This window comes from Electrophorus electricus, chromosome 16 (genome assembly GCF_041902795.1).
Source record: "Electrophorus electricus isolate QZ-2024a chromosome 16, ASM4190279v1, whole genome shotgun sequence".
NCBI classification, from domain to species: domain Eukaryota; kingdom Metazoa; phylum Chordata; class Actinopteri; order Gymnotiformes; family Gymnotidae; genus Electrophorus; species Electrophorus electricus.
The window spans coordinates 1,659,048-1,669,558 of NC_137512.1; the positions used below are offsets into that span (position 1 = coordinate 1,659,048).

Genomic DNA, 10,511 nt, shown 5'->3' on the forward strand with positions numbered 1-10,511 from the left:
AGAAACAGACAGAGAGCGCGAGAGAGGAAAGATGATGCTTATGCTCTGTAAACCACATTCACGACTTCCTGCACTTCTAATAGAGGTGTTGCCAAGCAACAGGGCCACTGCTGGCATGTGCACGTCACTTGTAGCAGCAAGAAGAAACAACAAACCTCAACGCTCATAGGCAGGGCCTTGCAGGTGGGCGGAGACTTCTAAAAGGTAATGTACACCTATAGGCAGGGCCTCGCAGGTGGGCAGAGACTTCTAAAAGGTAATGTCCACCGATAGGCAGGGCCTCGCAGGTGGGCGGAGACTTCTAAAAGGTAATGTACACCTATAGGCAGGGCCTCGCAGGTGGGCGGAGACTTCTAAAAGGTAATGTACACCTATAGGCAGGGCCTCAAAGGTGGGCGGAGACTTCTAAAAGGTAATGTACACCTATAGGCAGGGCCTCGCAGGTGGGCGGAGACTTCTAAAAGGTAATGTACACCTATAGGCAGGGCCTCGCAGGTGGGCGGAGACTTCTAAAAGGTAATGTACACCTATAGGCAGGGCCTCGCAGGTGGGCGGAGACTTAAATGGCAGCATGCTCTTCTCGAAGCACATTCATCCCTCTGCTTTGATTACTGATTCCCCAGGTTATGTGGAATTCTGCTATTTTAGCTAAAAGATGCAGTATGTCATGGCACTATGTGTCGAGACAGTAAAGTAGGAGGGCAGTGGTAGTTCAGGCCCCTGAACAAGACGCTTTACCCTCAAGTTGTACTCAGTAATAATTGTAAGTTTGCATAAAACTGTCAGGTAAATGAAATAGGATCAATTAATATTGACAATTTCAAAAACATAAACATTCACCACAAACATGGATGGCAGGTTAATAGCATTTGACATTTTAAAATAGAAAAACAGTCCTGGCACCTGCTTTGGTAATATTTTACCTAAAAAATAAAACCCACTAATTTTGTTGCATATTCATTTAGATTATTTTATTAACTGTGATGGTAAATATATTATTTATATTTTCAGTAGATAATTAATTTCACAGCAACGTACACTTCTGTCTCCAGTGGAACTGACATGCATGGGAGACAATAAAGTTTTCTCTTGTTTAGAAAAAAACATTTAGGACCATCTCCTGTAAAAAGTGCGGATTTCAAAAAGCTAAAGTGTGATTTTAAAAACACCAAGGAAACTCTGCTGCTGGTATAAACACATGCTGATGCAATCACAGAGTAATATTACAATTCAATTCCATGTTGAAATTTATATCAGAAACACACATTATTTTGACAAAAAATGCTCTTTGAATCTAATTGGTACTGTCATGTCATGTTAAGGAAAAAGCAAGACTGCAGTCTCTTATGTCCCCTTAGTGTGTTCAGATCCTTAAATATTTGCAAATCAAAATCATCTGTGTGGTGACATCCTCCGACTTCACCTGATCACTGACTGTGATGTTGCTTTTGCAGCAGAAAGTGTTTCAGAACTTCTATTTTACTTAACGTTCCAATCACGCTTTAAAAGGGTAAAGTTTTGGAGGCAAGCATCGCTAAGGCGTGGGCTGGAAGGAGGTTTCCCGGGAGCAGAGCCAACCCCCCCATCCCGCAGGGAAAGCCTACAGCAATGCAGGGGTCAGGAACAGAAGCAGCATAGACACAGAGGTGAGGAGCACAGGGGCTCCCGCTGTCAGGAAGGGCTCCGTGTTCTTAATCATCCAGTCGTGCACCTCCGTCAGACCCTGACCCATCAATGCTGGACCCATCTTAGCTCGGATGGTCTGGTAGTATGTGTTCAGCCACTGAAGCTACAGGGCCGCACAGCAAAGGGAAACAATATGTTACATTGTAAGTTACACATAACCGATGGATTCTGTTCTCTCCTACCATTGTAAAAGACACAACAATGAATAGCTCCTTTCACAGACTGGTGCTTTACAGAGTCATAGCAAGTAAATAATCTGACAAATATTAATGATCAGCACTGCCCTGTTAAAGTAAGTTCAGTTCATTTCTGGAAAACAAGAGCTTTCAAATTCATTTCTGCTGGTAAGTGACTGATCGATTGCTCTTGTCAAGGAGATTGAGAGAACCAAACTCTTCATGATTCATAATTCTCTTCTGACAAGTGCACAGTGTTACAAAGATTATGCTCTGCCTTCACTATCAGATACGGCAGCGTAAACTCGTTACGTCATTTAGCTCCGTAAGAAAAGGCTGCCTGGTCATCAGCAAACACTGAGTCTATAAACGAGGCCTTTGCTCCGCTACTGAATGAATGCATACACTTCATACTCTTCAAGAAGAGCTTTTCTGCTCTTATACTTGAGGTGTATTGATGGGGAAGGACATCAGGACATTGGGGAACTTTTAGAGGAAATCATCTCGAATCAGTATTGAACAATCTAGGAAACAACAGTGGCACGTTGGTTGCACAGCAGCCGTCAGTGGAGGGTGATTTCATTACCTGCTCAGGGCTCAGCATAGACGTGTTAATCAGCTTTCTGTCATATGGGACCAGGGACACCGTTTCAAACGTTAGGTAACTGCTACCATACTGTGGAAGGAGACAGGCAGATGTGGGAACAAAGAAATATTACCCATCCATAGAAGTGTAGACTCTAGTACTTAACACATTAGGACTTGAAATGTCAGACACGAAAATGTCTGTGGTTAGAATGTTGTCAACTTTGTCTGTGTAGAAGGGTGTCTTTCGTTGAGACTGATGTACCGTTGTTTGGGCCGGCACGGTGACAGCGACGTCCTCAATCCTTATTCCAAACTCATTTTCCTTATAGTACCCAGGTTCTAGAAGAGGTAATGTGTTTGAGAAGGTTCATCAGATCTGAAAACTTTGCTTTGGCCTCTGGAAAGCTTTATGGTGACGAGCTCTCAGAAGCTTAATGTCTTACCAATGGATGTAAACATGCCTTCTAGGAAAGGAATATTATCGGACTGAAAACCAACAGGCCCTGTGTGGAAGGAAATGAGAACTTGTTAGAATCTGTCAGAGTGATGAATGACCAACACTACTGAAGGAATCATCTACACTACTGCAGAAATCATTTACACTACTGCAGGAATCATTTACACTACTGCAGGAATCATTTACACTACTACAGCTTTCCTGCAGAGTACAAATAGCAATATTGTAAAACAAACGTCTTTGTTCAATCTGCCACCCAATTCATTCAACTCAACCACGCCAAAGGACGATCAGAGGTCTTACATTCGTGGACTCCAAAATAGTTCCCCACACCGTGTCCTGTACCATGACCATAGTTCAGGCCCACTTCCCACAATGCTCTGCGACCTAGCATCTCAATGTTCACACCTTTAAGAGACGGAAAGCCGTAATAAAGAAGCAGCATGTTGGCTAGTCACCAAAAGGAGCCCTCTAGTGGCAGACCTGCAGTATACCATGTGCATGTGTGCTGACAAGTGTGTGTGTGTGTGTGTGTGTGTGTATGTGTGTGTGTGTGTGTGTGTGTGTGTGTATGTGTGTGTGAGTGTGTGTGTGTGTGAGTGTGTGAGTGTGTGTGTGTGTGTGTGAGTGTGTGTGTGTGTGTGTGTGTGTGTGTGAGTGTGTGTGTGAGTGTGTGTGTGTGTGTGTGTGAGTGTGTGAGTGTGTGTATGTGTGTGTGTGTGTGTGTGAGTGTGTGTGTGTGTGTGTGTGTGAGTGTGTGTGTGTGTGTGTATGTGTGTGTGTGTGTGTGTGTGTGTGTATGTGTGTGTGTGTGTGTATGTGTGTGTGAGTGTGTGTGTGTGTGTATGTGTGTGTGAGTGTGTGTGTGTGTGTGTGAGTGTGTGTGTGTGTGTGTGTGTGAGTGTGTGTGAGTGTGTGTGTGTGTGTGTGTGAGTGTGTGAGTGTGTGAGTGTGTGAGTGTGTGTGTGTGTGTGTGAGTGTGTGTGTGTGTGTGTGTGTGTGTGTGTGAGTGTGTGAGTGTGTGTGTGTGTAGTCTTGCCTCTGCTCCATGTTGGAAACTTGGTTCGTGAAATTTCTATGTTCCCCATCAGTACCCGTGTGAATGCCTCCTTTTAGGCAGAATAGACAAATTTTATGTTAACATTTTACTTTTATTTCATTTTATTGGAATTTATTCAGACGAAATCTCCATTGTGAACTGAACACACTCCATTGGACCACTGGGCTTATCGTGAAGCAAACCTTCTGAAAAGCAGTGGGTGTCCCCCAGTGTACAGTGCGAGTAATGTCAGTCGTACCATCACTGGAAAACAAGCAGTCATTATGTAAGTGTTGTTCTGAGAACACTAAGTCACAAGATGCTGTTTCGGTTGTCTTACTCACAGGTACTGTCCTCCTGAGTCAAGGAGGTACATCTCATCAACACTCAGCTTCCTTGCAGTTTCCTTAGATGGGCTAGAAGATATAAGCACATTGGAATGATCTGGTACGACGAGGCCTTCAGTGGTCACTGCTTGGCTGACCTCTGGGTCCTGTAGGGAAGTACTGAGGGGTACCGTACCTGTAATGGGCTAGCGCGGCATTAGGGCCGCTTGCAGAAATGGTCTCGAAGCTCGGGCCTCGGCTGTATCTCTGCATGCTGACGAGACAAACAGGAGTGTGTGTCGTGAACCAGAAAGCATTTTAGGGCTAATGGCACATCAGTAATAAATACAAGTGCATGGTGGAATTGAGATCTATTAAACAGACCCTGAATAATGATTTATATTGCAGTGAGAGAGAGAGAGACCTCCATACCTGCGATACTCGTCGACAAACTTGGCGGCGGTGACCTCTGTCTCACTCCCCTCTGGTACAGAGCTCTCCAGCCGGTGTAACAGTTGCATGACTGCTACGGCATCTCTTATCTACGGAGTGCCAGCGGGGACACACAGGTCAAACAGACAGAGTGAACACACGACACACTCCTGCCCTCGAAAGATACCAGCCACCACTGAGCAACAGTAAAATCACTGGCACAAAGACCGCGACGCTGTGAGGCCGAAGGGGTTCAGGCAAACGCAGCCAGCAAGCACTGTGACGTAAGTGTAACAGCGCCCGTATGCTCAGCTCAGCCCAAACTGGCAAACGGAATTATGCTTTATGAGATAAAGCACTCATAAAGCATACGCGGACGGAATATAAAATACAACCCATCGATATCAATAAAAAATGTTCCAAGTTAGGGGTCATGTGATAAGGACAGACCACGGTGGGAAACTGGCGCAAGCATTCATGATGCGCCTTTATGGCCTGATAAAACCCACACAAAGTCACGGAGATAAAGATGAGCAGGATCCAGGCAGACGGAGCGTGTGTCCGGGACGTGTGCACCTCCCACAGGGAGACTGTGTCTCCTTACGTGTGCTTCTCTCAGGTTGATCTGCTCTGTGCTGTCCTTCACCGCTTTCGTGGTCAGCACTGGGGAATAAGCACTCTGCAATCGCTTCCTCTGAGGGAAAAAGGAGACGCGTCAATGTGTCCTCATCATACGCCTACATGTCAAACGTTGTCGGGGACACCAGTGGAGAGTACTGATGCAATTTAGTGCACAACCAGTCCAATTAAGGTCAAGATTATTTCAGTTCAGTGGGATTTGTACCTTATGTTTTCATCCCAAATCACTCTCACAACAGAAAAGTTGCTGTCAGGAATTTTAGACCAACAGAGGCTCAGTAAACGTTCAAAACAAGCACTAAAGGAAGACCCAAAAAGTCACCAAAAAAGCTATTAGAAACCGTGTTATACTCTAAATGGATTTAAAAACGATAAGGTGAGGGTATCACTGCGTTTTTCTACAGCGAAATCTTCTGATCTTTTGGCTCACTTTTGGATCAGAATTACACAGTAATCTGTTGTGCGAGTCTCTAGAAAAGACTAAAAAAGGCCTTGTCTGAGGGGTGCCATCCAGCCTCACCTCCGGAGTGAGGAGTTCGTACAGGGCCTGGTTGGTGTACTTAGTGCCCACCCACACACGCACGTCTGCCCCCTCCAGGTACATCTGCAGGTGTGCGTGGACCAAATTATAGTCGAGCAGCTGCACACAGAGGGAGGCGTTACAAGAGGCCTTCAGGTACTCCTGCAGCTCTGGTGTCACTCTCTCCGTGTGCACAAAGAGCCTTTGTAGAGAGGAGGGGAGGAACGTAAGGGCCCAAGACAACAGAAAACATGCAGGGTCACGTGGAGAGCAGGAGACAGAGAAGTGCAAAAGGGGAACTTGCCATATCTGGTCGAGCGTCAGCAGAGTGTAGGAGAAGAAGAAGGGGTTGAAAGGAATGTCGTTACCGCGCATGTTGAAGAGCCCTGGAACGACATTACGGAGCTGACACTGGCGTGCGTGGCCCACACACTGGGGTCACTGGGGTCACTGGGGTACATTACTGCAAGTCACTTACATGCTGTTTCATCCAGAGCTGAGAGGAGGAGAGCAGAAGGCTGGTAGATGTTCTCAAGCATCTGACCACGAATCTGCTCCACTTTCATCTGCCAGGTTCTCTCTTTTAACACAAACACACACACACACACACACACACACACAGATTGACTTAACCTTTACAGCTTCTCTTTTATTTTACTTTCCATTCAGAATTAAACAGTCCCCAGTCTGATGCGGATATGACAACTATAATAAGTCCTCAGACTCAAGGCCATATGCCATTGTTATTACACTCATAATCCACAGCATGGCAGCTTTATGACCATGCCTGTGGGCAGCATCTGTTCTCTGTTTGCAGGTATTTATCAGCGGAGTGATAAGGGACCCGGGACAGGAGGCGAACACACACCGATGAAGCTGTCAGGTAACCGTGTGAGGTTATCAGCTCGAACAGGCGGGCGTTCTGTCCATATTTTGTCCACCAGGTTATCAAGAACCGATTTCAAGATCCGTTTGGCTGGAGACAGGCTGGCGCTGTAGGCAGCAAATGTGTCTGTATTGACAAAGAGCGAACCAGTATTAGAGTTTGAGGTTGTGTTGCCCTTGGTTACTGGGTCATGTTCATCACTGGTCCTTTTCTACTGTCATTTGCAAGAATCTGGTGCACTTTGACTGTTACGTACCTACAGAAAAGAGGAAGGGGTCCAGGCCCACCTGGTCTCCCTCCTTCACCTCTCGAATAAGCCAACTGGTGATGCTGGAGATAGAGACTGTGTCCCAGTACAGTCCCAGTACAGATACAGTACAGTTACAGTACAGTCCCAGTACAGATACAGTACAGTTATGGTACAGTTACGGTACAGTCCCAGTACAGTTACAGTACATACTACATGAAAATTAGCATACACTGATATTTCCTGTCATGTTATAGTGAATAATAATGAAAATTGTTATTCATTAATATTATTCATATTCATTAATATTCTTAATCATTATCAATATTCTTAACTCTTAATTGCACTAACCATCTCTTTCCATTTCCCAGTTACAGTCCATCTGGCGTGCTGCCTGAACCCAGTAGCGGCTGTCTGTCCATAAGACAGCTCTGTCTTGGGTCACAACCGCTGTGCCTGTAGATCGACAGAAAGCACTTTCTGTCATTCAAAGTAACTCCTTTACAAAGCAATAAGACTCGGTTTACATCCACGGTTTAGTTTACAGCACACACACCACAAAGAAACACACCTGCGGAGCCTGTGAAGCCAGACATCCAGGCCAATCGAGCATCCCGCGCTGCAATGTACTCACTCTGGCAGAAAAAAACAACACAAATAAATAAATAAACAAACAAACAGTTCATTCATGGGAACAAGGAGGAGAAGAGAGGATAGATAGATGAAGTGAGGAGAGGAGAGAGGAGGAGAGGAGGAGGAGAGGAGGAGAGGAGGAGAGGAGGAGAGGAGGAGAGGAGGAGAGGAGAGAGGAGGAGAGGAGGAGAGGAGGAGAGGAGAGGAGAGAGGAGGAGAGGAGAGGAGGAGAGGAGGAGAGGAGGAGAGAGGAGGAGAGGAGGAGAGGAGAGAGGAGGAGAGAGGAGGAGAGGAGAGGAGGAGAGGAGGAGAGGAGGAGAGAGGAGGAGAGGAGGAGAGGAGAGAGGAGGAGAGGAGGAGAGGAGAGGAGAGGAGAGAGGAGGAGAGAGGAGGAGAGGAGGAGAGGAGAGAGGAGGAGAGGAGGAGAGAGGAGGTACCATGTGGGCATCTGTTCCAGGTATGATGTAGGCAGTGATATTGTGTGCTGTCATGTCTGCTCTTAGCTCTTGTAGCCTCAGACTTGTGTTAACAGCTGTAGGAGGCAGGAACTGGAAGAAACATTGCAGAGCAGACGAACACAGTGGAGGTGCAGGTACACCCCTGAAAGGCTGCCAGTAAACCCAGTGTACATTCTCTCAACTTATCTGACCGTAGGACATTATTTGGACATCATGAAGAATGCAGCGAGTTTCAGGCAAACAAATAAAGCAACTCACACTTTCACTTAATTGTAGCAACACAGCAAACACTATGACACGATTTATTTACGTTGTGCAATGATAGTACCAAGGATATTAGAACCTGTAAGGCAATGACATGTAATTGTTCCACAGACAGATTTTGACCTGTGGAAGAGCGGTCAGGGACAATGGTATCACTCTCAAAGGCAGTACCACAACGTCCCGGGTACTTTAAATATCAGTGTTGTGGTTCAGATATGGAGAACAGTTTTTCAGGAACACCAGACAACACAAAAACATATCATCATTCTGGATGCCAGCAGATGTGAACTTCTGCTATGCTTCTGAGGACAGAAATATATTAGTATTAATTAGTATTATATACTATTTTACACTGTAATACAAATGTTTTACACTACTTATTTTACACAGTTCCATGCGTCCTTCTGGGTAAGAAAGACTCAATAGGGGGTCTCTGGAGCAGATGGGCTGGGTTACATTGGGACACTGCTAGGCTGGGTTAGGCTCAGTGGTTCTAGCACAGAGACAGAAGGAAGAAGATTGTACCGGCGGCACTGCCGAGCAGTTCCTTTCAGTCTCTGACCCCCACTCAGACAGCAACACCTGCTCTACTCCTGTGGCAGGAAGAGGGAACACACAACAGACAGTGAACACAGACACAGTGCTACAGTGTTTCAGTGAACAAACACCTCGCTAGTGTTTCAGTGATGTTAAACACATCACTACAGTATATCAGCGAACTTTGACACTTCACTACAGTGGTTTAGTGAACACTGCACTACAGTGTTTCAGATGGCCTGCACTGAGGGGAGTTTTCTACTTACAGCTCCTGATGAGTCAGAGTAGATGGACTGTTGTAAAATTACCAGATAAACTAACCACCAACAGAAAGGAAATGCTTTTCTCTGCACTTCTCCTGTTTGTGTCTGATTAAGTAAAACCGTGTTGCTGTTGGCTTTAGATCTTTGAAACCACTATCACCACTGTTTCACCAACCAGCACGTATTTTAACTCAGTGGATAAAACTTGCTTTACTGACATAACTGGATAACCTAGATAACCTATCACACTTAGTATTTAGTTTCATGCTGGGATAGCCAGACAGGGCTATTAATTGGACCAGTAAAGAGCACAGTACAGCCCAGTATAGACCAGTATAGATCTCGGTACAGACCAGTACAGACCAGTACAGTGCCCAGTTGCCCGCAGGGTCCTGTGCTGGCAGCTGACGGTATTACTCAGAGTTATTCATTGAATAGAAAGGACATGCAACAGTAAACCAACCACATGTCATGAGAGCAGACACACGTCCATAAACGTACATACGTATCCTTTATGTGAACAGACAACTGTAACATCTACTGTCTTCCAAGGAAAATATGTCAAACTAGTAAATAAATGTCTACTAGCGTAAGAAAGCACTGCAAAACAAATCTTTTGGCCAATGCCAGCTAATAACATGCCGATATATATGCTGGAATAAATAGGCAGATACAGCAATTCTGCAAATACAGCAAATGATTATTTGAATTGCCCTTTTGATATCACAATCGCATTAAATCAATAAGAAATCACAATCATACAAACTTTTTTATTTTTACCTGTAAGAGTCACAAGGAATAAGGCTACAATCCACCCAGAGACAGTCATGTTAGATCACCTGTTCCGAGCAAATCCGCACACAGAGAAACAACGGGGCAGGTGTGTGTGTGTGTGTGTGTGTGTGTGTGTGTGTGTCTATATATATATATATATATATATATATATATATATATATATATATATATATATATATCAGCTCTATCTGACACCACACCCACTCTCTGTGCTCTGAGGATTTTCTGATTAGAATAATATGTAATAAACTGAAGGGAAACTTACATTGGGGCGGAGTTTGGCTCTTACATGGGGAGGAGTTTGGCTCTTACCTGGGGAGGTGTTGGCTCTTACATGGCGGGGGAGTTCGACTCTTACATTGGGGCGGAGATTGGCTCTTACATGGGGAGGGAGTTTGGCCTTTACATGTAACAAGAGAAGCTGACAGGAAATGACTGTGTGGCATACAGACGGGGCGGAGTTTGGCTCTTACATGGCGGGGGAGTTTGGCTCTTACATGGGGAGGGTGGAGTTTGGCTCTTACATGGGGAGGAGTTTGGCTTTTACAAGGGGAGGGTGGAGTTT

At 45.3% G+C, this 10,511-nt stretch overlaps 1 protein-coding gene across 2 annotated transcripts; it reads right to left on the minus strand.

Annotated features, from left to right (window-relative positions):
• Window positions 1–956: 956 nt before the first annotated feature.
• Window positions 957–10,091, minus strand: xpnpep2 (X-prolyl aminopeptidase (aminopeptidase P) 2, membrane-bound). Of its 2 annotated transcripts, XM_035531906.2 has the most exons (21): window positions 9,932–10,091; window positions 8,877–8,944; window positions 8,067–8,177; window positions 7,568–7,631; window positions 7,348–7,452; window positions 7,006–7,092; window positions 6,732–6,875; window positions 6,342–6,443; window positions 6,168–6,249; window positions 5,864–6,065; window positions 5,309–5,398; window positions 4,705–4,814; window positions 4,469–4,546; window positions 4,291–4,362; window positions 4,150–4,210; window positions 3,947–4,016; window positions 3,211–3,315; window positions 2,894–2,953; window positions 2,713–2,789; window positions 2,449–2,538; window positions 957–1,789 (listed from the first exon to the last, which is right to left on the minus strand). In XM_035531906.2, the coding sequence occupies exons 1-21, from the start codon at window positions 9,978–9,980 to the stop codon at window positions 1,601–1,603; spliced, it is 2,016 nt and encodes a 671-aa protein (XP_035387799.1). In that variant the 5' UTR covers window positions 9,981–10,091; the 3' UTR covers window positions 957–1,600. The 2 variants fall into 2 exon arrangements, with proteins under 2 accessions (XP_035387799.1, XP_026874346.2); XM_027018545.3 differs by lacking the exon at window positions 8,877–8,944 and having other exon boundaries at window positions 9,932–10,060.
• Between the last annotated feature and the right edge of the window lie 420 nt (window positions 10,092–10,511).

Coding starts and splice junctions, on each gene's coding strand:
- xpnpep2 (XM_035531906.2), bottom strand. CDS start 9,980: ATGACTGTCTCTGGGTGGATTGTAGCCTTATTCCTTGTGACTCTTACA. Junction 8,945..9,931: donor ATTCCTTGTGACTCTTACAG/GTAAAAATAAAA, acceptor TTCCTGCCACAG/GAGTAGAGCAGGTGTTGCTG. Junction 2,539..2,712: donor CCGTGCCGGCCCAAACAACG/GTACATCAGTCT, acceptor CTCCTTCCACAG/TATGGTAGCAGTTACCTAAC.